The sequence below is a fragment of the Mastigoproctus giganteus genome, chromosome 10, assembly GCF_048544385.1.
Source record: "Mastigoproctus giganteus isolate SK-2022 chromosome 10, ASM4854438v1, whole genome shotgun sequence".
Classification (NCBI taxonomy): domain Eukaryota; kingdom Metazoa; phylum Arthropoda; class Arachnida; order Uropygi; family Thelyphonidae; genus Mastigoproctus; species Mastigoproctus giganteus.
In genome coordinates, this window is record NC_143584.1 from 130998456 (window position 1) to 131026263 (window position 27808).

At 37.0% G+C, this 27808-nt stretch overlaps 1 protein-coding gene across 3 annotated transcripts in view; it reads left to right on the forward strand.

The window, feature by feature from the left end:
• LOC150079288 (neprilysin-2-like) overlaps positions 1-27808 on the forward strand; it is a 527224-nt gene that overhangs the window by 206636 nt on the left and 292780 nt on the right. For 2 of the 3 annotated variants that reach the window (XM_090383669.1, XM_090383671.1), the window contains exons 2-5: positions 1596-1729; positions 8065-8190; positions 11836-11997; positions 19716-19799. In XM_090383669.1, coding sequence (XP_090239795.1) covers positions 1596-1729; positions 8065-8190; positions 11836-11997; positions 19716-19799 — 506 coding nt within the window. Of the gene's footprint in view, positions 1-1595; positions 1739-8064; positions 8191-11835; positions 11998-19715; positions 19800-27808 lie in introns of all 3 variants that reach the window. The other variant, XM_090383670.1, reaches the window with a different exon arrangement.

Consider the following 27808-nt stretch of genomic DNA (forward strand, 5'->3'; position numbering starts at 1 on the left):
TGTAAAATTTCGGGAAATTGTGGAAAGAGGTTGTCGTTTGACCCTCAGAACAATGGCCAATGAGTTGGATACGAATAAGAATAAAGAGACGGTTCGTTAAATTCTGCATGGAGATTTAGTGAAAAGGAAGGTTTATGCTCTTACAGGTATGGCTTACAGGTTTTATTTTTTTGCTGTTTCTTTTAATATAATTAATTTGTGCCGCACAGCCTCACGATAAGTACAAGCAACGAAGAGTATCATCGTCCGAAGACTTCAACCGGACTTGTCAAGACAGTCTTAATTTCCTCGACTGTATTATCGTTGGATGTGAGTGTTGGGTGTTTCAGTACGACTCATAGACGAAGCTTCAGAGCATGCAGTGGATTTCAAAATCATCACTAAGGCCCAGTTTCGTTTACAGAAGTCCAGGATCAAGACGATTCTGATCATGTCAAACAGGATGTGATTCAGAAGGAATTTCTACCTAAAGGGGAGAGAGTCAGTATTGTGTTCTACATACAGGTGATCCAAATACTATTAAAGCAAATTTCTCGGGTAAGCCACATTTCGAGAGAAAGGCAGCTGGTTATTGCACGAGAATGCCTCTCATCCAGTCCTCACTTGTTGTGAAGACATTTCTGATGAAACAGCATTTTACTGATCAACCATTCGCTCTATTCTTCCGATCTAGCAACAGCGAACTTCTTCCTCTTTCCTAAAGTGAAAACTGTCTTTAAAGGAAAGAGGTTTCAGGATGTTGAGGACATAAAGAAAAACGTAACCGCCGAACGGAACATGACCGCTTTGGACGGCCTCGCTGACTCTTTTCAGAAACTTTTTATAACGGTGTAATACGGGCGTTCAATCAGATGGTGATTATTTTGAATAAAAATAAAACCGTTTTGAGATCCTTCACTTGGTGCTCTTTTTTATTGCACCAGTCCGGGAATTTTATTGCCACACGATTACTTTCTTAGCACTTCCCATTTAGAATACAACAGTTGATAGCATCATCGGTTGGGCCTACTAAAAAAAAAATTAACTCTCTAAGATCATTAAAGTCACCTTATCGAAATTCTTCCCTTTACAGTGTTTTTATCTAAATAAATCCCGCATCAATGTGTTATGATCACTGTAACCTAGTGGCTCATTCACCTGGAGATTCATAAAGAGTAACTGATGAAGAATATAATCAGGTCAAAAATATTGCGTTCTCTCGTTGTCTCTGACATGATGCCTGTAGAAAACAGTCATCGAATAAATCCAGAGAAGTTCTGATGCGAGTGATCAGAGCACAAGTTCCAATCAATATCTGGAAAGTTAAAATTCCCCATTATATTGATTTGGATTTACTAGCCCATTCAGTTTTTTGAATGGGCTAGTTCAGTCGTTTGACTGTACTCCTGCTCTCATTTTTGTTTATCTAGTGCTTTTATCACACTGACTAACGTTAACATACTGGGCATTCTGCCTTTAATTATTTGTGCTTCAAAATCATAACTCCTCGTCCCACCTCCTAACCTGTTCGTTTGTCCTTTCTGTACACATCGCACATTATTTACGAGCACTTAACACTTACTAATATCTTTTCTTTTCTTTTTTTTTTTATGTAGAAACCCACCATGGTGGAACAGGAGATCTCGTTTGGAAAGAATCTTATGCGCCGTTGCCGGTATATCAATGGTGATGTGTACTGCGATGGCTGTTGCGTTAGCAGTAGTTGGCTATCACTACCAGAATAGATTTGGTAAGGAAAGTAAATAAGATATAAAGGTTAATTAAGATGTAAATATAAAGGTTTTGCCGTTTCTGTTGTTGTTATTATTTATATTATTTTTACATATGTGGTGTCATCTGTCATTACGTAAGAAAACATAATTCATGTCATTTTGGATGCATATTTAAAAATAACTGAGATTTCGCATATTTATTGCTGAACACCTTTGGAAGCACGTCTTTTGGTGTAGAGGTTCACAAGCCCTCGTCGCGGTAGCACATGCAGAAAAAGGGCTGGGTTCGAATCCTGTCAAGACGCAAGGAATCCTCCCGGAAACCCAGGTTCTTCTTCCAGCAAACAGACAAATCGACCATAGATTTGCCTGTTTGCTAGACGAAACACAATAATAAGAGATGCTTATGAAATGAAATATTTTTTCCTTCTGATTATGAAAGCAAGAAACAAAAGGTCTAGCGTACTTTTATTAACCTATTTGCATCTTCTTTTTGGTCAAGTATACTTTTACGAGCTCTACACGCTTTTTGGTCAAGCGTACTACTGTTCTCTAGAAACGGTATGACGTTTGTTTTTAATAAAAGACACCACTGCCGCTTTCTCTCTCTGATTATTTTTCATAAAATAAGACTTCTTCATAATGTAAAATTTATTGTTTTTTTTTCAGACGACGTTCTTATTTTCAAAAAAGTGCGTTAAAATAATTATGAATTGAATAAAAAAATGTCAACTATTTTTTTTATGAATATAAACAATCTTAACTTATTATTATGCTAATTTTTATTAGCACGGATTGAGACGGATATTTACCAAGAAAATATTTATTATAAAATAATACTAGCCTTCTTTTTTAAGTAGAATTTATTTCCTGATCGTTCATCAATGGACGGATCACCTACCAAGTGCTCGCAAAGGACAGTTTAAAAAGCATTGCCTGTTGTTTAAAAAACAGATTATTCTTTGAGGAGGAGAATTAGGAAATAAAAAAATAAAAAATAAATAAATAATAAAAAATAAATAGTGTAAATAATGATATAGTCGCTGAATTATTTTGTGTAGAAATACATGAACCTTGCCGGATTGATTTATTGTACAAGTCGCATGACATCAGGACTATGCTGTCCTGCCAACAGAAGCACACACTGAATCCTAGAATAATTCAAAATGGGACAATAGTTAATGTCGATGGTAATTAATTATACAAAAGAAAGCAGGAATAAATTATACAAATTGGACTTGTTTCTGTGACTAATGGATATGTAGCATTTCATGATAATCTTCATTTAAGAGTATATAATGTAAATTAGGACTGGATTTGTTTTTTCGGTGCTGTCCTATTCACCAATAAAAAGTGGATGTCTGCTTTCCCCTCCCCATAACATTATCTGAGCAATACTGACTGAGTTGTAGATTATTTTGTTTGAGTAATCACTACCCTTTCATACTCAGGCCATAAATTTTTCAAACGCCCTTCGTATATATTACGCTATACCCTTACATTCGTAAAGTTAAAATTAGTTATAACCTTACTATAAAATAAAATTTCATAGCTAAAAACGAAAAAAAAAAAAAAAATCCAACCTACATCATTAGCAGCTTGGAGTTACTTATTTACCCCCTATTACGCGGTACGAGATAATACGATAATTGGATCCAAATCACCAATACGAAGGCTTTACGAATATTTAATCGTAATTTACAAAATCTCTACAGATCTTAGCCACGGCCATGCGGGGAAGGGGTTCGTTTCTTTGGAGTCACTTCTTTTAGTTCAATTTAGTTATTGCTTCATTAAACGTAATTTGATGTCTTCTTTTGTTACAATTTCTATTATAATGAATTACGCCGGCATTTTTAAGGCAGTAGAATAAGGCGCTTTACTTTTATTTGCATTTAACACAAACGCCTGTTGCCTGGCGCATAAATTGATCAAACGGTTACCTGCAGCTATACAAAATCTGTAAAGTTAAATCTAAAAGTAACTTAATCTGTAAAGTTGGTATGATCGAACATAGGATTACATATTTCAGTATTTACATATTAAAGTCTTATATAAATAGAAAATAACCAAGGTTCGAGATGATTCTTACGGAATTCTGCAAAGCAAAACATTTTTATTTCATATAGTTTCAGAAATAGCAACTCTGAGACCTTTGCGTTAAGAAAGCTGTACATAATAACTTCTCAGTACATAATGGATCCCATATTTCGTGATGTTTCAACTTTTTTATAAAGAAGTATTGCCATACGCTGCTAAAAGGCATTTGTTAAGTCAGTATATTCTACGTGACTTAACTACCTAAATCACTACGTTATTGACTTGTTGCCGGGAAGTAGCCAAGGTCATTGTAATCGATTTACCTGTACAAAACTCATAATGCCCTTTTGTCACTAACATAAAAATGTAAGATGATAATTGATTTTACCCCGCTGCTTCGAAAATTTTAGCATCGAAATTAATTAATCACTTGCCAATAACTCCACGGTGTTTGTCAGTCTTCCTTTCTAAATCAAACCAATATCCCTTATATTCATTGTCTGCAAAAAAAAACCCTTCTGCTAAAGTAAACAACTAAAATTCTTTTAAAATAGATGCGCAAAAGATTTTTCTCCATATCAACGGGACTCCATCGAGACCAGGAAAGAAAATTCTCTCTGTCTTCGAAAGGCTAAAATAAAGGAAATCCAAAATGTACAGGAGTCTGACTTAAAGTATGGGAATTCCGAACATACAATCCCAAATATTAACACAGAATAGAAATTGATAAATCATTAGATATGACACATGCTGTTCAAAAAATTTATAAATTGTCAGTTGGTCTGTGGGTTATTATTGAAAGAAACTTTACTTTCACAAAATAAAATTAGTTATACTGAAAAAGAAAGTGCACCAAGTTGAATATCAAAACCACAATAAATAATTTTTTCGGTGATCAAGGTATTGGCCACTAATAACCGTAGTTAACAAAATGTGGGAGAACTGCTTCTTTACCGGAAGAGTGCAACTAGCTGCCGACAGTGAATCTTTAATGAGATATTAATTACCGGCGACTACCACAGAAACGACCTCGAAATTAGGATTTCAGAAGTAATTGCAGTCAAGAATTGGTTCAGGTTATTTGCTGGAAATGCCAATGAATTGCTCTTCTATTTTTAGCAACTCTCCCTGTGACCCCAAATGAAAGAGATTAGTATTGACGTTAGCCTATTTTATCACGTACGAAACATCGGAAAATATTATTTTTTTTTTTATTAATTTCTTCGAATTCAAATTTTCTCTATTTTCTGTTAGGAAGCAATTTGTTTAATATATTAATATCCTTAAGCGAATTAATATACAATTTTCCTTAAGAAGTTGGAGAAGTTTGACTTCTGGGAGGGCTTACTGGTGAAAGATCGTTGAGAAGGCTAAGACCCACCCTTGATTATAACGCCAGAAGAAGAAGAATATCCTTACGCAAAGAACAGTATTTCCAAATTAATCGGATACATGTAATTAAATTTGCTTTTTTTCCCGTTCCGACTGTAATATTTAATAATATACATAAAGCTATATTGACAGAAGTATCTGGACTACCTTGGAATTTAGAAAAAAAAATAACAATATTCGTAGTTCACTTGTCAGGAATAGATATAAAAACAATTGCGTTTAGGCCATAACTAAACAGATGAACTATATATAACATATAGGTTGAGGCGTTGAGCTTAGCGGCTTCCGATACGGGGGGGATCATCATAAAATGCCATATTAGCAGTCTGTCGTACCATTGCAATACCTGACATGACCATAAATGGAAACGTCATGATTACTAACGCTGAGAAACTTTCCTGTAGACCGCAGATATTAACGGAAAGAGACCATGGGATGCTCTAAAGAATGATACGTTGATCTTGTCTTTCAGTCCCCATCGAATACTGTCAACCAGAAGTTCAGGGAGGCCACAGGAACTGATGTTTATACAAAGATAATATACGTTTTATTCTTGTACCAATATCACTTCCCGTGGAAACCTGCAGTATACAAACCAAACTAAATATCACAGCGTGAACTTTCCTGGTGCACAACCCATTATAATTGGTCCCTGCAACGTTTCAGAGCTCCGTATGGAGTAACAGAGTATGTCGTACCAACTGTGAAGTTGGGTGGAGGTGCTGTCGCCGTCTGGGGTTTTCTCTTGGTTTCGTCTTGGGCGTCCCTGAAACAATGAATGTCATGCAGTACATTGATATTCTGAAAATTTCTGCTCTTTTAGAAATTTCTGCTCTTTTAGAAATTTCTGCTCCTTTAGAAGGATTAATGAAAATTAATCCTTCTTGAGACAGTTCACTCCATATCTAGGTTTTGTTGCTCACTGACATCCAAACATAAACGTAGGGTGCAGGAATCTCAGGAGACCCTGTGCTGATTAACTGTTATAGTGCTAAGTGCAAGATTTTTTTATTTTGTCATGTATTCAGACTGGCACTGCCATCTTATTGTGTGCTCTTAAATAAGATTCCTATACCGGTAACTAAATGCGTTTATATCAATAATCCCAAGTGTCATCACAGGGAAAGCATTGCAGACAGCCGTTTTTATAGCATATATTCCAAATATTAAAGACAACTGAATTAGCTGGATACTTAATATCTGGCGATATGATATCACAACTGTTTATTCTTTGTCGTTCTAAGGGAAGAAAACTTAAATGAGTGAGGATTTAGAAAATATTACAATAATATGGGGGCATAAATGGGAATGCTGTTCCATACAGAATAAAAATCTAACAATGAAAAAGTATCTTTCTTCATGCGAGGCTCTCTCGGTACACAGAGTAGCCACTTTATTAGGTACACCTACCCTTTTCATGAATAGGAGCGCTCCTTCAGTAATAGTACCATGTGTTTTACACCATGCGTTATAAAGCAAGTGAACAGATATATTTAGGGATGCTAATATGGGAATTTTAGTGTGAGAATGAGGAAGATGAAAGATTTATATTACTTTGTCCGTGGCATGGTAGTCGGTGCCAGATGCGCCAGTATGAGTATCTCGGAAACTGGAACCCTGCTGGGCTGTTTTAACGTACGAATGTGTCTTGGATGTATCGAGAAAGAACCAATAACCAAATAACATCCAGCCAGTAGCGATCCTATAGTCGGAAGCAGCTCATTAATTCGAGAAACCAAGGGAAGCTGAAACGATTTGTGCACGGTAACAGAGGCTTCAGTCATTTTAATAACGACCAGGTATCACCGTGGTAATCAAAGAGTCATTTTAGAAACGCAAAAAACTCGTCATACGTCGTCAGGAATGGAGTATTGCAGCCCATAGAATCAGGTTTTATTCCTGTAAGGAAAAGAACAAGAAGATATGGTTACAGTGGACTGAGGAATATCAACACTGGACAGCAGCGGATTGGGAAAACATTTCCTGGTCTGATGAATCTCAGTTCTTGCTGTTTCATGCTGACAAGAGGGTTAGAATATTACTAAAACAACATGAGTTTGGGTTTATCCTGCCAGGCTGATGGCGGCGTTGTAATGGTATGAGAAGTGTTTTTATGCACATTGAGCTCATTTATATACCAATGGAACAATATTTGAATGTTACAGGTTATCTGGAAATTGTTTCCGACCAGGCACATCCCTTCATGGCTGCATTATATGATTTTGCAAATAGGTTCTTCCAGTGAGGATTTTGAGAATATTACAGTAACACGGGGCATGAATGCAATGCTATTCCAAACTTATTTAAAAGGATAATACCCCATGTCACTAGGCCAAAATTGCACAGAACTGGTTTCAGGAATATGAAAGTGTATTCACTGCAATACAGTGAATACACTTTCATATATAGTGAATACACTAGATCTCATTCGAATTGAGCATCTGTGGATTAAGTGGAACGAGCTTTTCAGAGTGGATATACGCAACGATCCAATTTGTAGAAACTGTGGGAAGGAATTGAATCAACATGACCTAGCATCCCTGTGGCATTCTTATGAAGCCTTGCTGAGTTCATGCCAGAACGAACTCAAGCAATTCTGGGCGCTAAAGGGAACCTAAATGCTCTTAGATAGGTGTACCTAATAAAGTTGCCATTCAGTGTATTTGTCATTCAAATATTGACTCTATCTACGTGGAAGAATAATAGTGTGCATAATTTAAAAGTACCTAATTTTCTGCGGTTATCACCTGAATATTGTATGAATAATAATACATAAATCTTACCTCCCATGCATATTCATATTAAAATCCATAAATCGCAGTACGCAGAAGATACATAGAAGCAAGTACATTTAGAAACAAATGATACAAGCAGTTAAAGTCTCCTAAAAATGGTTCATGATAAATTTTTATTCTTTTAGTGTCGTCCTCATGGGTTATGTTCCCAAGTAATGCCGACAAACTAGTAGAAGGTGACAAAGTGCCAAATGAAGTAACAGCCGACAAGACAGCGAGAATATGTTTGACCCCAAGCTGTGTCATAGCAGGTGAGACATTCCACATTACTTCTGGCGTTATACTCCTGAACTTAAACTACTTCTGTGAAATTGAAAATTAAAAAGCAAGTCTGTGTGACGCACTTTGCTAGAGTAATTCCGGCTCTGTAAATATGAAGATGCGACACTTGTTAAAATTTCTCTTGTCTTTCAAAATAATGAATTTATTTTCTAGTGTCTGACCTAATGCAAGTATTTTGTCAGTCGTTATATATTTAATATGTTTATCTCTTTCATTGCTATTGATAATTTATTTGTATAGAATTATTTTCTGAGTTGTTTTAAATTTTATATACCCGTTAGCAATTTTGTTAGTTTTATATGTTTAATCAATTTACAATGCAGCATTGCTGCAAAGAGAACTATTATTAATTCACAAGCGTGTCACTTCGTCATAAAATATTGAGGAAAATACTGCAAATAGGAAAATAAAAACTAGCTGAATCTGACCTCCCATGCAAAAAAAATCCCTCTCCCATATCCTTTAATAATTAACTGCTTCAACGTCTCTCTTCATTTTTACGCAACAGAAAATTCAAATCACATTTACTTTTTATGAAAAACCTATCAAATAACATTTTTCCGGCTGGCCCCTTCCACTCATAATGGATTATACTATTTTTCCTCCTATTTCTCTGTACGCTTGGTAGTTTATGAATGGGTCCCTAACCAAATATTCCAATTTAAATCATATTAAGACTCATTTAAACTACGAGGGACGATAAATTCTCTGAATTTTGGTTGGTGTTTCCATAGCCAATAGCGTGTAGTTAAAAAAAAAAAAAAAAAAAAACAGCAAAAGATAAATGAATTTTATTTATTTATTTATCATTTTATATGATAAATAAATTTTATTGCCAAACAACGTGGAATTCTAATCATCTAATTTTATATTTCCTAAAGAAATATAAAATTTGTTGATAAATTCTCTATCAAGTTAAGTTTTCTAACGTTTACATTCAAGATTATTTGAGAAAAATAGAAATCCCTTCCCCTTCTCCAGTAATGGGGTAAAGGTTTTTGTTATTATTAACAAAAACAAAACAGCTTGTTGTGGAGTGATAGTCATCACTCCATATCACGTTCTGCCACTGCTGTAATGTCTGAGAACCAAGGTGACATGCATTTGGGAAACAGCTCCTGCTTACGAGCAGCATTCATGACTGTGGTGAAGTGTTCTTCTGATAGTTGTTTGTCTTCCACTTATTCTGGTCCTGTCAGCTCTCTTGAATCGGCTTATTAAGGATGTTTATGTGATTTTCGCTCATTATTACGTTTAACTTGTCGATATGTTCTAGGGATCATTAATGGTGTTCTTCCAGCTTTGGATGAATAGTCGCGTTGCCTTCTGTCTCACTGTCGTCAAATTTTTCGAACATTTGACCTTTGGTGTCGGTTTGCCTGTTTTGCAGGATGAAAAAACACGGATCCTCGTCTGAAACCAACTCCGGGTCTGAAAAGGTCCGTTAGTTCCTCGCTCATTTACGGGATTCGAATCCGGGACTTTTCCACCCGGTGTGAGGAGGACGGTGGTTATAGCCACTGTGCTACCGCGAGGACATTTTTTTAACTGTATATTGATTTTCTGAATTCTTTGACGTATTCCCCAGCTTCTGGCCAAGCTGAAGTACAGAGCAGGACTGGCAAACCTGCTCTGTACATCATTAAACGATATTTAAAAGCATCGAACTGATATTTTGTTATTTAAAATCTTTCGTAACTTCTTTGGTGATCTTTAAATAACATGTTTTCTTCCCGGTTTTTAGTACAGTTTTGCATAGAGGCAAGCGGTACTAAAGAGGAAAAAATAAATCGAAGATAACATCAAGGAGAAAAAGAAATTTATTGGATATAACCTTTAAATATTGAAAAATCGCACTAAAATATTTTTTTCTTCTCCGCTTGCTCTGTGCCCATCTAATTAAATTTAATTACGGTGTGAAACTGAGTTATCTTCTGGTACAGTGGGGACTGCTCAGAAATAGGCTACTTCCTTTACTTTCCTTACTTTCTTAGTTGTGTTATTTGCCTTCTGCGTAGAATTATCTCATATTCAAAAAGGATTCGTGTTCCTAACCATTACTGGGCACCACGCATGCACCATCACGGGTTAGAAAGGAAGCTGGGTGATGGTAGAACGATAAAATTATTCAGAAGGGTTATAAAAAAATATTCCTGACTGCTTCGCAGAACGAGAGAATAGATTTATAGATTGGCATCGTTGGCTACTTATATCAGGTCAGCTAATAACTTTTTGAATGGAGAAGAGGGACGTATTGGCTGCAGCATGATGTGCGCTCTGTCGGATTAAACTGCACTCTAGGCTGGCCAGGCGAGTTGTGGGATTTCGTTTTACTCAAACAAATTTTTAACATTTTGCTAGCTGTATGATATTGAGTATTTTGTGCTGAAACATAAGAGGACCCATTCCCATAGAACTGTCAGAGTGTGGGCACCACGGAATTTTCCAAGTTGTCAGTTCACAACTGTACATTGATAGTTTTTTTGGCACTACAAACTAACGATCCGAATTCGAACCACGAGAAGCAGTCCCACACCACGACCCCCACCTCCTCCGAAGTTCATCGTGATTTTGGGAACAGTACACTATGGTATATGACTTTCCAGGCAGTTCTTCACACTCGCATTTGACGGTCTGATCTGAAAACCGTAACTCCACTTGTCGCTTTATGGGACGACCTATTTCCACTGTTCTGTGATCCAATAACTATGAGCTAGGCACCTCAAATGTCTGGTATTCGTTGGTGTGAGCAACAGTAGCTCTGCTATGATGACCCATGTTGTCCAGGTTCCTGTGGACCTTGGAAGTGCTTAAAGACGCTCCTGGAAACCTTGGATCCAATGTAAGGTCTTTCAAGAAAGTCTCTCGGTTTGCATCACTTTCCTCAGGAATTGATGATTCTTATTTATTAAGTTTTTTTTTTTTCTTTTTTGACCATTCGCGCACAACTAAATCACCCTTTATTTTCATTACATTATCAAGCAGTGACAAATTTCTGATATGGCATCCGATGAGTAAGTTCCTTTGAAACATCTTAAAGGCTTTGCTGAAACTTATTCTTCCTGTTTGTGATGTCCCTGATATTACCTGCACACTTTTAAACTTACATCAGCTTCGTATACATCTCACGCAAAATGTACAAAACTGTTTTATTTTATAAAATTTTATTAGCATAAATTGTTCTAGGATCTTTTGATCAATAAAAAGTGAAATATTGCAGTTTCCCACTCATATTTTCTGGAAATCTGACAACCAGCTATTCGTTCTTCGGGATAATGAAGTGCTGTCATCGTACATTCATTGTTATTTCGTAAAAAAATAAATAATTATTTGAAAATATAGTGAGTATATTTATAACAACATTGCAGTAATATTTAGCAAATCGGTGTGATTGTTTACTGGAAATACAAAAAATTACATTAAAGCTACTCCAATTCGTGGATGAGTGCTTGCTGCATCTTAATTCAGCGAGTTAAGTAATATCCAAACATAATAGTTTAAATTGTATTGTATTATTACTAATTGGCTGTAATCTATTGATATATTATTGTATTATGCATATAAGGTTGTATACCGATATTCAATCAATATTTATTATACCACAATGAATCTAGCTGCAACCATACTGGAAAATATAGACGAGAAAGTAGATCCGTGCGACAACTTTTACAAATTTGCTTGTGGTGGATGGATAGAAAAACAAGTGATGCCTGATGACAAAAGTTCCGTGTCCGTATTTTCTCTCCTGCAAGATGAACTGGACATCAAATTAAGAAGTAAGGTTAAACCCAATCCGTCATGATAGTTTCGCAAATAGTAGTCTTCCACATTTTAAAATGTTGCTTTAATCAACTTTTGTAGTAGAATTTAAAGTAAACTTAACATAGGTATAATTTATGATTATACCTATACAAATGATAATTTATTATCATTTGTGTAGGTATAAATGATGATTTACTAAAATTAGACACTATTGTAGGAATCGTTGCGAATTGAAACAAGCAGTGCTGAAAGGTGCTTACTATTGCATACATACCAGGAAGATCAAAAATAAAAACCAAATTTATAATAAAATTTAAAATTCAGAATAAATAAGTAAGCAGGGGCGTACACTCATCCAGGAGAGCACCGCGGCATAATCACCTGCGTAAGTATGACAACTACTGCTGGAAACAAACCAGGAAGCCCTCCCCCCATACACCTAAGTAACTATTTAAGAAAGTAGTCATTAACACATTAATTCCAGCTGTTTTAAGAAAATAGTTGGACTTAAATAAGAAATGATCACAAACTTGGATTAAAATTGCAAATACAATTTATAAGTGAGTTAGGAGGCCATCAAATCTGGGTTCTGTTTCCAATTTTATCAAAATTGTTCGATCATTGGTTGATATATGTTAAGCTTATTCAGATAAATACTGGTCAGCTGAGCTCTAAAATTACGCAACATAGCCTTCATTCACAAACTGTCATTGACAAGGCGATGAATGATACACCATCTGGCACTGTGCTGTGCCTAGGGCGAGATTGCTAAATTTGTATTTTGCAGTTTTGTAAATATAAATTTTATTAAATAAAATAATATAACATCTGGATGTATGAAATTGAATATTGTCCTTGTTATAGTGTATTGGTACATACTTTTATAAAACTCTAATGAGATTACAGAATGAATTGAGAAGTCCGGAACTCTCATTAATCTGAATCAGCCATTTAGTTGTTTGCAAAAAGTTTGATAAAAGCCGACATACTTGAGCAGCGAAGGTACGGAAGTTTAACAATTGCCCCTTATTAGGTATATTTCTGAAAAGTCATGTCAGGCTCGACTGATTTTCATTTTCTTTTGGAAGAGAACTGCAATACATGCGTTCCAGAAACATCGTATAGGCAGAAAAAAGAAGAATAACAGTAGACCAAGTTAATAAAAATAAACTCTTTATTTCCACTGAGGTTTCAGAAATAATTGCATATTTCGTCAGCTGATATTTGCCTTGAAAATGTATTACACTTCCATGAAACACAAAAGCCTGATGACAAAAACGGACATTATTCGTGAAAGGCCTCTGTAATGAATACAGCTTTTATTCTTATTTCGCTGAAAAACTACAATAATAAGAACGTTGGTTGGACCTGAACGAATGGTGTTTTTTTGCAACATGTGATAAATAATAAGTTGCATGATATGATTCTGATTTTTGGACGAGGAATATAGTAATGAGGATTATTTCGGAGACTTTGCTTAAAAACCGAAAATAGAGAATTTCTGTAACACCATTGATAATATAATAATTTAAAAAAATCATCCACGTTAACGATTCGTTCACGTTTCCTATTCTTAAATAAGGTGATGGGGGATATATCCCCTCCCACCCCAAAAGTATAATAATATTTTCAATATAATTTGTGTTTTTAATTTCATTAACTGTATTTCACAGTTTGAAACATGTTGGCTCAAATGCGTGTGCTACTGCACTCCTACGCTTGACCATTCGGCTGCGTAAGGCCTAACTATATGATAACAGATAACATATGTATATTGTATGATCAGTTCTTGGTAACTGCACATCTGATAGGTCTACTTAAACACATTTAAATTATTCTTGAACATTACTGGTTTTTGCTCATATGACATAAAATGCAAAGAACTCCATCAGAATTCATTCAGTTCAGAGCTTAATTATTTTAAAATATTTTTCGAAATGTCAGCTAGGGACGTTTTACACGAGCCGAAAATGAATTTCACAGGGAACGATAGAGGGGAAAGAGAGGGAATGGCCTTCTAAGCCATCTCACATTGGATTTGAAATCAACTTTGAAAGTCAACTAGCAAAGGCTTTTCACAAAAATTAAAAAAAAAAAAAAAAAAAAACCCTTCAGATATAAATTATTCATCATTGCCCCCTCCCCACCATCATATAATCAAAAGACGTTTCAGATTTGTGGAGACTGGCGCCTCCGTAGCCAGGTGGGAAAAAGCAGCAGTGCGTAACACAGGCTTCTTGATTAGACCGGGGTTCGAGCCCGTCACCACCAAATACGGAGGATGCGGAAAGGTCAGGGAATGACCACCGCATATCCCCGGAGCAATATGGCCCTAGTTGCTAATGCTCCTAAAAACCAAATAACAAACAAACATTTGTGGAGAAAGCCAGTCCATAGACCGCTTCAGATCTGAAACCTCTCTTGAGTCACTAAAATAATACTGAACACTCCACTCTGCTGGACAGTAATCCTTGTTACTTGTTTGGAGAAGTCTGAGTTCGAGTCCCATCCTAAACTGGAGGAATTCTTAAAAGGCTAATTCAGTTGCGGCTGTAGTTAGCCGATCTTAGGCGGAGGGAGTACCGTTTTTCTCATTCAGTTATTTGTGATTTTTAAGTCCGTACAACATACAAGTCAGTTCGTGAACACTCATACTCGCACATGCATAATACACAATGGGGCAATATGAACTAAGTTGCATCAGCAACTTAGTCCATGTTAAATTAAAAAACCACCACTGTCATCAGCAGTTGGATAGCACTTCTTGAACCCGGGTACTACGAAGTTCTTTGTTACCTTAGAAACACTATGCTTTATTTGCAAGATTTTTGACGTTTAGCTCACTATTTCAACAAAAATGCTAATAAACCTGATAACTGTCCTTATCATCTGCAACAGTTCCTGTAGATGCTCCCTGATTTTCAACCTAAGAGTCCGTCCCATCCTCTGAAGAAAAAGTCTGCATTTTTAAGACAGTTTCGGCCCTGCTCAGGTGCTCGCCGCTGCCTAATATCTTGATGCTTCTTAGTTCATATGGACATGTGTATATGTAAAGGGCAGCTCCTAGAACTTCAGTTCAACTCCGCCTCGTATATCTGTGAAGTACCACTGTCAAAGGGCCAGAAATGTGAGTCGTGTAGGTTTGTGTGTTCTGGATGCTTGGCTACTCAGAAGCATCAGTCACCTGGAGAGATGATTCTGGGTACCCATCCACACCACGTGAAAGTGGGCTAGTCTCAGTAAAGCACATTCTGTTTCAAAAGACTTTGACCTACCTGGTGTTGACAGACGGTGGGCCACGGTCCTCTGGGGGCCCATTCCAGAGTAAAAAAAAAACATCCGTGATGCTGGATATGAAAAAAAAGTCTGACGCTGAAAAAAAAAAAAAAAAAAAAAAAAACTGGCAGCAAATTAAGTAAAATAAAAAATCCGCCTGTAACTCTGATAAAATAATTTTTCATGGGGGCCTAATCCAGAAAAAAATTAATTTAAAAAAAAAAGGAAAAAAAAAAAAAATGCTTAATTCAGGTTCAGAAAACAATTTTTGTGCCCCTAAGCTCATCGCGTTCTGCAATCTGTGTTGTTTTTCGTCCGGAGTCAGCGCATTGTCCGCAGTTTCAATTATTTTCCTGAGTGTGAGTAGTTTTGTATTGCTTCTGTTGTACTGTACTGTACTTCTGTACTAGTGGCAGGTGGCGGTATTTACCTTAATATGGGACATGTTTTGCTGGCAAGAATTAGAATAAATATATTTTATTTATTTAACCATTATATTGCTTCACTGCACTTCATGACTGCCATGCAGTACAGAATCACCTGATTCACCTCCAAGAGATAGAACTGTTACCTAGCTTAAAGACAATATTTTTTTTCACTTGTTTAGTGTATGTAATCTTCTATCTCTGCTCTTTGGAGTAGATGTGAGTTGCAATTCTTGCGTATGTTCCTTTCTGAAAATTATGACCTCCTATCATCTTTGTGTCAAATGCATTATTTCGCTCACTGGCTGCAATAGTGGCACAACTCAAAATTCTTAATTTTTGAGTTAATACAACTAATGAGGTTAGGATAGTAGACTCTACATTTACGCAGTAGCAGTAAAAAGTTAGTTCAATATTTCTTCGCTCGCCAGCACAAGTGTCGTTATGCCATTTGAGTTTTAATTGCGTCGAGAAGCATCAACAGTGACACTTCTTCAGTGTGCACCCAAACTTGGAAGTGAATTGCAACAGTGACCATTTTTGAGTTGTGCCAGTATTGGAATGTAATGCAACATTTTTTATAATATCAGCTGGCATTATTTTAGTTAAGCCGCTATTGTACTCAAAATTTATTATAACTGATTTGTATTCTGTGGCAAACTTTCAAAAGACTGAAAACCATTACAACAAAATATTTTTGTTGTAGATCACACGCAAAACGAGGGTGACTGTGTGCATTAAACTGTGTGGATTAAATTAATATAGAAAAATATTAAAAGATCGCTAAAGTCTGGTCCTGTATTCGTTCCATCTTAATACGTTACATTAGCTAGAATTGCCAGAAGGACAAGGAAACCCTTTCAAGGTGCCAGAGATAAGACATTACAATTTTTACGACCTGAAAGATTTGGCCCGATAAACTTCTATGAAAATACTAATGAATTGGAGTTCAACTTCAATGATATTGCTATCTTTAAAGCAGAAAAGCAACATTTAGACTCTTTTATAAAACATTATACAAACAGGATGATTATAACTTAGTTAGTATTAAAGCTAGTAAAACAAGAAACCTTTGGAGTCATATGTAGATTTCGATTTGAAAAAGCCTACAAGAGTTCGAATCCGATTTCGAAAAAGAACAGTCATCTCCAGTGTTTGTTGAACAATAAAACAATTCCCAAATGCCATGCCGGTTTTTATAACAGTCTAAAAGCTAATTTGCGGAAGGATTAAATTTTTCTAAGAATGACAATTCTTCCAAATTTTTGCTTGTTTGTGCACCAATAATTTTATACTAACTTCTTGTTCTTATTTATGCGTTGCCACAATTATGTTCTCAAAGATTGAGTATTACAGCTCTGATTCATACTATCTAGTTCTCAAAGATTAAAATGTAGTTCATACAAGTTCCCGAGTTTATGAATATAAATAAAGTTCTTGTTTAATGTTTTTTTGTTCTTCATCCTAATTAATTCGATCTTTAGGAGAATTAAGTCACAAATTGAGTCTTTGTTGGTGCAATAGTGGCACAACTCAAAAGAGGGGTTAAATTTTCGAAATTCTTCTGGTTACCCATAAGGGAATGTTGATCATGCCGGCTTAATTTTGACTACCACTAGGTATGATGAGATGAATCACAATATATTTCAACAATCACATAATTTCTTCATTTCTAAAGAAACTAATTTTTAAAGCCAAATTTTTCTCATCGATTATCTCAGAGTTACGATTTTTGAGTAATGCCACAATTGCAGCCAGTGAGCGATTTATTGTGTACCTCCATACAAACAGTATAGATTGTTTATGTATTTATTAATATTGGATATAAACTGTAGGTTAATATTTTATAGATAATTAGAAAATCAGAAAACATTTTTTCAAGGACGTCTGTATTTTTTAATACATTTATACGAGCTTATATAAAGGCTTATTCAGTCGGAGCTGTAGTTCGTTTCTGAATTGCCGTTGGGCAAAAGCAGTGCTCACTTCGTTGCTGTGACAGACACACATGATACCTGCATTTTTTTTCGGTGTTGTGCAGATTCATATACGACATGCACTTCCACAAGGCCACTCTGAGATTATGCCAACAATATAATTGTGCATTACGCTTGATATTTCAACCTAATAGTAAAATCTTCATGAAACAAAAACAGAAGGAAATTTAAATAAAGTGGTAGTAGTAGTAGTAGTAGTAGTGGCATGTGATGCAAGAAAGCAAATGTATGAGCTTATGCAGCATCAGCCAAAAAAAAAATCACACCATTCCCTCCAAATGCCTGTCCAGTTCCTCCTTAAATTTATTCAACCTATCAACTTCCACAACGACAGATGGAAGTTTGTTCCAGCAATTAACCACCCGCTGGCTAAAGGCAAATTTCCGCACATCTATTCTACATCTGTCTTTTCTTAATTTGAATTTATGCCCCCTTAGGTTCGTAATCTGAACAAGTGGAAGGATCCCATCAGAATTCAGCGTGCTCAACCCATTCAAGGCCTTATACACCTCAATCAGATCACCGCGCAGGTGCCTAGTCTCCAGCCACTGTAATTTGCAGAACTTAAGCCTCTCTTGGTAAGAGGATCCCTTCATTCCCCTCACCAATCTTGTTGCCCCTCTCTGTACACGCTCAAGTAAATCTACATCCTTCCTAAAATGAGGCCTCCAGACCTGTACGCAGTACTCAAGGCGTGGCCTGACCATTGCCTTATACAGAGGGATAATCACCTCCTTTTCCCAGCTAGCAAAATTCCTATATATCATTGACAAAACCCCATGACCTGCCCTGGCAGCCTGTCTGCATTGCTCAGAGAACTTCATATCTGCCTGCACAATTACTCCCAGGTCTTTTTCATTTTCTACCACCTTAAGTGTAGTACCACACAGTTGGTACGTTTCTCTGGGGTTACTTCTACCCATATGCAGTACTTTGCATTTGTCAAGGTTAAACTTCAGTTGCCACTTCTTAGCCCATCTGCCCAAATTATCTAGATCCTGTTGCAGTAGCACACTGCCATTACTGTCATTAACAACCCTGCCAACGTTTGTATCATCTGCAAACTTCGACATTAAGCCTGATATACCTTCATCAATATCATTGATAAATATGCAAAACAACAGTGGACCTAACACCGAACCCTGTGGGATTCCACTAATAACATTAGTCCAAGAAGAGCAGCACCCATTGATTACCACCCTCTGTCTTCTCGCACTTAACCATCCTTTTATCCATTGTAGCAACTTACCCTTTATACCATTCTGCTCCAATTTGTACAATTTGGATAATTAGCCTAAGGAAATTGTATAATAGATTAAAAAGTAACCATAATTATAAGTTACTGAAACATAATACATATGAAACTTATAATTTGGTGTTTAAATTCCGTTACCATTTAACTTTTTTTTTTTTTTTTTTTATGAAAACCCCAAACACGAAAGGTATCAAAACCTATAGTACTTAGTACCGTGCATGGGTTGAAGGAGAAGTATGGGGGGGAGGGGGGTGCCGGAAACTTTGCTCTAGAGACTAAACATGGGTTTCACCACTTTAAGCCTCCAATAAGCAAGTGGTGGTATTTCACCGGTTGATGAAAGTCATCTACCACCTACTGAAGAGAAGCTTCTATTATCATATATTAAAATAAGCAATATAGCTATTGTGTATCTAATAAATGACATAACTTTAAAGACGATGATTTTTTACAGATATGTTTTACTTTAACAGTATACCTAAAGTAGTATTGGTTAGGAAAAAAGTAATGAAAAAATTCTTCTACAGTCGCGTTATATGTTTCTGATTTGGGATGTCACTGGTTTGTTTTTTTTATCTTCTTCCCCCAGATGATGGTGCATTACTGCAGTCGAACGCTACTGAAACCCGATGGCTTTCTTTGTATATAAATTTCAGTGATTTAAAAATATAAATTTTACCAAAGTGAAAATATCTATATCAATGCTCCTACTCTAAAATTTTGCTGATATGAAATGTGATGGCATGATTAATTTTTTAAAATTATTTCCGGTATTTTAGCGATGGTGGAGCAGCAGATTACGGAAGATGACCATCCGCATATTAGGAATTTGAAGCACATGTACGATTCCTGCATGAATACGAGTAAGTGATGTAGTTTTTTTTTATACAAAGTAATGTATAAATGCAAATTTAGCTAACCAGCATATATACGCAAAAAAAAAACTGTAGGCTCATTATAGGAAAAATCCTTTCCCTTATATTGCCTGAATAATTTTTTTTTTTTTTAAACTTTCCTCCAATAGACTCGGCGGATTATAAAGTGTAAAAATTTATTAATTAATAAAAATTAATATATATTTGAGTGACATTAATTTGAATTTTAATATTCCTTCATGATGGTTAGATTGTTATTCTATATCACTGATTATGTTAGAATTACGATCGCTTTATTCTTACTTTATAGTGATAGACATATTGAATGGAATTTAAATATCGTCTTACGCATTTCATTTAATTATCGATGTACAAAGTAGTAGAAGCTGCCACTGTGCTGGTGCTTTGCTGCACTGTTGAAATTAAAAATATATATGATTTTTTCATCTTTTTTGTTGCTTAGATAAGTAAAAATAAAATACATGCAAAACGAAAGGACAGTAATAAGACAACTGGAAAACAAATCTCTTAAAGAGAGGAATTGAATTGAAAACAGATAGCTTGGAAATTCAACGCATCAACTAGAGTAAAGCAGAAAAGAAAGCATTAACAACACTTCCCGACCAGATTCCAACCCACACAGATATTCCTGATTCATTTGATATTGTTATGTGTCGATTCTCTAACATATAATTTAAAATAAATAAATGCACAAGGCATAATACTTTAAGAGTTTGGTATCTATATAATATCGGTGTTTAGATACACCATAGATAACTCTTAATAAACTACAAAGTAGTTGTTGTAGGCATCATTTGCTGTTTCTCATATTGTGCTCTGCCTTCACGACGAGTTGCCATGATATTGCACTACTTCGAATAAGTAACTCTTCACTAATAGAGAAGACTATTGTTACTTATTCTCAGTTGAGTACCACCACCCAGACCACCACTACCACTAACATATAATAAACACAATTTTATCTCTAATCACTTAGAAGAGGGGAGTCTGTGATTATTCATTATTATGTAATGAATTGATAGACAATACACTACTATATCACTTCTATATTAGGTAATTTGTTAAAGGATTTTTGTTAAATTGACTGATGATATATTAAGAAGTCCTTATGTGCTATGATGTAATGACCAGATCGTAGATATAGCTTGCTTAATTTTCAGCACTCACCTCTAGGTGGTGAGTGCTGAAAATTAAGTGAAATTGAGTGCTCTGTTTTGTTCCTGCTAGATGTTTTCAGCATCAAAGTTTCAACTCCGTTTAATAGTATAGACCACACATATCACCCAACGAATTTCAGTCTGACTAAGAGATCTAGAACTTTGTTACATAGTATTGTTCTGTATTTTGTAAAAGCATTTCTCGCAATCTCTCTTCTTGCCTTTATTTCTGCTTCCGGATCTACAGCAGCATTTATCCAACTACCAAGGTATTTAAAATGAGTCACTCTCCCTATTGAAGTTCCATTCAATAATAGCTGAACTTAACTTACTGGAGTTTTTGTCACGATCATATATTTTGTCTTGTTGGCATTGATTCTTAGACCCATCATTAAATTTGTTGTTAATACGATCCAAAAGCAGTTGAAGGTCTGCTATATTTCCTTAGACCCATCATTAAATTTGTTGTTAATACGGTCCAAAAACAATTGGAAGGGCTGCTATATTTTCTGCAAATAAGCAGTATCACCAGCGTATCATATGTCATTTAACAGCTGATCATTTATTTTTATTCCTTCTTTCTTTTTCCACAGTGCAGTATGGAAAATGACTTCAGAATAGATGATAAATAGCATGGGCGAGAGTATGCAACCCTTACTTACACCTCTTTTTATATTAATCTCATCAGTTTTACCCTCTTTAGTAGTTATAGTGGCTGTTTGATTCCAGTAAATTTCTTTGACAAGTCTGATTGTTTCCGTCCATCAAGATCTCGCTTTTTAAGTGCTATAAGCTTTGCATGTTGTACCCGATCAAAGGCCTTTTCACAGTCTATGAAGCAGATAAACGCTGTCTTCTGGTGTTCTCTACATTTTTGTAACAGCACATTCATACCTAGGAGAGCTTATCTTGTGCCTGGTCCGCCTCGGAATCCAAATTGGATGTCAGACATTACTGATTCACATTTTTTGTAAATACTGTTTTGGATTATCTGTACCAACAGTTTCAACATGTGGCTCTTCAGACTAATAAGACAAATTTTTACACGAGGTGATGTTGTTCTTCTTTGGAAGAGGGTTGAATGAAGAATTCAACCAATCGTTAGGTAGTGTTCCATTTTAGGTTTATTTTAATGAACATTTTGGTTAGATCTTTCAGATTTTCTTCATCTAGAAGTTTCACTATTTCAACTGGAATTTCATTCGGACCGACTGCCTTGCCAGTCTTTGCCACTTCCAGAGCATGTTCTACTTCAGATTGTAGAATTTCAAAGCCTTCCTCCTTAGGTATTTCTACACTAACGTCCTGTCTGGCATCATCAAAAAACGTCCTGATGTACGTTTCTCCACACCTTCTTTCTGTCATCACCTCTTAAAACTACAGTAATTGATTCTGGGCGGTCTTTATTGTGTATGGCATCCTTCTGTTTGTATTTCCTGTTAATTCTTTTAACTTGTATAAATGAAAAATAACATGCCTTCGTTCTAATTCTTCTATCTCTATTGCTTTTCTAATTTTTCTATCTCTATTGCTTTTCTAATTTTTCTATCTCTATTCTTTTGCTTCCTTAATTTTCCTCTTTATTACTTTCTTGATCTGCTGGTATTGAGCTGGAGCACCATTTTTATACTTCCTTCTTTCATCCATTAGTTTTACGATCTCTTCTGTCAGCCATTTCTTTTTTGCAGATTGGTTTTCATGACTTGGAATTTCTTTTCCAGTACGAATAACGATCTTACCAAACTTCTTCCATTCGTCGTTTACGTTTTCGGCTCTCTCTCTATTGTTTAATTTTATGTTCAGCTCTTTCCTCATTTTTTCTTTCACAGTTGAGACTGAGTTTTTCACAATTTAATCTCTTTGTCTTATTTCCTTTCTGGTTTTTAACATTGTTTTAATAGTAGCTGTTAATAAGTTATGATCGGAATCAGTATCCGCACCAGGATAAGTTTTGGCTCATTTGAGACTATTCCGAAAACGCTTATTAATCGGTATGAAATCCATCTGATTCTTAATTATAGTTCCTGGTTTGTCTTGAGGGGGGGGGGGATTTCCACATATAAAGACGTCTAGCGGGAAGTTTAAACCATGAGTTCGTTATTATCATGTTCTCCTCTTGGCAGAACTGAATGAGTTGATTTTCTCGCTCATTTCGTAAACACAGACCAAAATCACCCACAATGTCAAGTACCTTTCCTTTGCCGATATTGGCATTAAAGTTTCCCATGATATTTACTTCACGTTTTTTGGTGTTACTTGTGATGCCTTTCAATTGTCTATAGAATTCTTCAATAACATCATTACTCTTATCCTCTGTAGATGCATAAATTTGTATCAATTAATATTAACTGGGTTACCCTGGAGTATATTTATTTATTCAAGTAAAGGAAAAGGAGGAGTTACATCTATCTCTACACAGCAAACATTTGCTAGGAGGGTAAACAATAACAGATTAACAATTTATACATTAATATAAAGGATACAGCTCAAATTTATTACAGCAGGCTAAGACAATATTCAGGATAAATTTTCTAAATAAATTCAGCATCCCTCGAAGCCCGGTGCGGGAGAGCAGGCAAGTTGTAGAAGACTGTCCAGAACAGGAGTGGAGTGCAGTTTGTCCACAGACACAGACGCCTACGGAGAGCCGGAGAGACTTGAAACAACTAAAATTGCAGTATTGCGTAGGTATCCGCAAAGACTTTTGTTCTGTGCCTTGTCGAGATAGATCGCTTCAAGGTTAATATTTAGGTCGTTCAGGAGACCAATCGTTTGCTGGAAACATGACTGAATGAGCTGATTTGGTTGAGGGCTGGTCGGATCCTAATTGTTTGATGATTAGTTGCTGTTCTGTTATCTTTGGGTAGAAGGATGTGCCTGTTGACTATGGGAGCATCAAGTCTACCTGAAATAAGCTTGTAGAGAGTCATATTGCGAGTAGTGATTATTTATTTCCAGGGGTCATTTCATGCAGTGAGTGTATAGCCCTAGAGATAGTAAGGGGATGTCCTGAAGACCTATTGAGGGATCGCAGCAGCCAATACTCAAGCCCCAAGAACTGCTGCAGGTAGGTTGGAGGAGCGGAGGACCAGATTTCCGACGCATAGAGAGCCACGGGAACAAAAGTTTAGATAAATCTAGATATTCGCTTTTTATTGCCGTAACCAACCAGTTCCTGACGAGCAGACCAAAGGGCTGCATAGAACATAATGTAACATAATGATGGGATCCGAGTAAGGAATAAAATTGGCTACTGATTTCAGTTGGCTACTGAATCGTGGATCATAATTCCTACACCATTTTGATATGTATTGTCTCCTGTCCCAGAATAGTATAAGACAATACCGTCGGAATGGCAAATTCCTGAGTTAGCCCATCTGGTTTCATGTAGCTCCACGGGTACAGATGCTCACCATGAGTAACATCAGCACAACTTCTGACTGGGAGTTTAGATGCCCCACAAAATGATAATCTTCAGGTCAGGCCACGCCCTGGGACTCGGCTCTACTACCCTCATAGTCTCCGAAGTGCTCTACATCACACGGAGAGATTAAGGCAGATGTTTCCTGCCAATACTCAGGGGAGGTACCCATAGACTGGAGATGTGCAAATGTAACCCTAATTCACAAAGGAGGATCAAAGGCTGACACAAGTAATTATAGACCTGTTAGTTTAACTTCTGTTCCAGGTAAATTAATGGAGGCACTGGTTAAAGAAGCACTGCAGGATCATCTAGACAAGAATTCCGTTATAGCTCAGACGCAGCATAGTTTTGTTAAGGGCAGGTCTTGCCTGATCAATTTGGTTGGATACTATGATGTAGTCACAAAAGAACTGGATGCAGGAAATAACTTTGATATTATATATTTGGATCTTAGAAAGGCTTTCGATACTGTTGCACATGGAAGACTGCTGCACAAATTGGAGCAGTGTGGCATTGGAGGCAAATTGCTGCTATGGATAAGGGGATGGTTGAGTGGCAGAAGACAGAGAGTGGTAATCAATGGACACTGCTCAACGTGGACTAATGTTATTAGTGGAGTTCCTCAAGGTTCAGTGTTGGGTCCGTTGTTGTTTTCGGTGTTTATGAATGATATTGATGATGGGATATCAAGTTTAATGTCCAAGTTTGCAGATGATACAAAGGTTGGCAGGGTCGTTAAGGACACTACTGACGCTATGCTGCTGCAACAGGATCTGGAAAGGTTGAACAGATGGGCTGAGAGGTGGCAAATGAAGTTTAACATTGAGAAATGTAAAGTACTACATATGGGAAACAGTAACCCCAGAGCAACGTATCAACTCTGCGGTACTACACTGACAGTGGTGGAGAATGAAAAGGACCTGGGGGTAATTGTGCAGGCAGATATGAAGTTCTCTGAGCAGTGCAGACGAGCTGCAAGAGTAGCTCATGGTGTCTTGTCAATGATATACAGGAATTTTTCTAGCAGGGATAAGGAGGTGATTATTCCCTTGTATAAGGCAATGGTTAGGCCACATCTTGAGTACTGTATACAGGGTCTGGAGGCCTCATTTCAAGAAGGATGTAGAGCTGCTGGAACGGGTACAGAGAAGGGCAACAAGATTAGTAAATGGAACAAAGGGTTGCTCTTACGAAGAAAGGCTTAAGTTTTGCAAATTACAGAGTCTGGAGACTAGGCACCGGCGAGGTGATCTGATAGAGGTGTATAAGGCTTTGAATGGTTTGAGCATGCTCAATGCCAATGGGATTCTTCATCTTGCTCAGAATAATCACCTCAGAGGGCATAAATTGAAATTGAGGAAGGACGGATGTCGGATAGATGTGCGGAAATTTGCCTTTGGCCAGCGGGTGGTTGGTTGGTGGAACCGACTTCCATCACTTGTTGAAGTTGATAGCCTAAACAAATTTAAAGCTCAGCTGGACAGGTATTTTGAACGAACAGAGGGGTGAAGTGGAAGTGGATTTTTTTTTTTTTTTTTTTTTTTTTTGGCTGATGCTGAATAAGCTTGCTTTCTTGCATCATATGCCTCTACTAATGCTAATGCTAATGCTAATACGCTGGAGCTCTTTGAGAGACTTCAAAATCGACCTGAATAGATACTGCCATGGCAAAGCCTACAGGAAGCTGATAGCAGCGGACTTGTATTCTACACTACAAATTTAATGAAGAGGAAAGTGTATATTTCTGTGGAATTTGCCTATGAACTCTTGATTATCTGTAATGAACGATTTTTGTGTCAAGTGACCGTTGATGTATTTATTCTTAAGTATCTTCTGATTTTCAATGTTGCCATCTAATTTGTTGTAGGGTGTCTGTATTAGCCACCATCCTAGATAATGTCTGTACAGGGTTGTTAGATAAATAAACTGATAATAATAATATCTACTCCACAACGTTTCATTTCCCTAGCCACATTCGCTTGTTTCCCAGATTCATATAAGGTTCTAACTTTCCATGTGCCAATTTTTCCTATTGAAAGTTTTTGCCACCTGGGGATTCTTAGTATCCCTGTCCCATTTAAAGGACGCCGGGGACTCGGGGTCATCTCCCTAGTTGTACTAGCCATGGTGATTATTCTTGGGAAGTATAGTGCAGTAATTTCCCCTTGCTTTTTGCACCGCAGTACTTCAGCCGCATCCGTCGGTTCGACTACGCTGAAGTAATTCGAAAACGAGCCGAATTGAATCCACTTCTCCGCCTATGTCGCGGTAGCGGTAGTTACTGCTGCCCTCCAATAGGGATCTGTCCTGGGGGCCGCTCCTGTGGAACATTGTTTTTGATGAATTCCTGGCGTTCGAGCGGCCCCAGGAATTCATTTTGATGAATTCCTGGGGCCGCTCCTGTGGAACATTGTTTTTGATTGTGCTTCCCCTTACTTTTATCTGGGACGGTCGTCTGATGTTGAGTGCTCCTCTCAGTAGAATTGATTTCGTTTTGGTCAGGGAAATCTCCAATATATGCAGGTTTGCCCAGTCCTGGAGTACTTTGCAGTGCATGTTTCGCACGGGCTTCTAGCTGCGATCTAGAGCTTCCTGCCACCGTTAGGACGAGATCATCCGCGAAAGCTTGTGCGTTGACATCACCCAAGTCGAATGCCAGGAATTCATCAAAAACAATGTTCCACAGGAGCGGCCCCAGGACAGATCCCTGCAGGGAGCCCTTGTGGACCGATCTTGTCAGGCTCTAGAACGGTGGAATTACCCTGATTTTTCTGTCAGAGGTAGGATCTAATGCAATTATATAAATTCATGGGGATTTTTGCCTTGCGGAGTCTGCCCAGGATGCTCGGCCACCAGAGGGTGTCGAACGAAATTACCAGGAAGTACATTTCGTTACATTGTGCTGCGCTTTCTAGGAGATTCCGAATTGCCTCAATGGTGAAAAGTCCGGGTTTGAACCCATATTGTCTGGGTGACTCCAGGTTAGCGTTTTTGTAGTGGTGAGTATTCTTCAATGTAGTATTCTCTCCAGAAGTTTACTTAGACCACTCCCCAGGGGTTCCCATTACCTTTAGTTGAGACCAGTCGTTCACAGGAGGATTTTTACTTTTCTTTATACTCTCAGTATAAGTATTTCTCAGTATTGTATATTGTCGGCGCAGGTAAGTGACCTCAGCGGGCGGCCACGATCTCAGTGCTCTCTGATATTCCTTCCTTTTTTGTTGGACTAATCTCCTTTGTCTTTGCAGCTCTGGGGTCCACCAGGGCATGGCCTTGCTCGAAGGCGTTTTTCTTTTTATGGCGACTTCAGCTGCCTTGGTTATAACGTTTGTTATTTTTTGTTGCAGTTCGTCGGGGTCCTCTCTTATTTCTTGGCCGTCGTGTCTGGTTTGCCC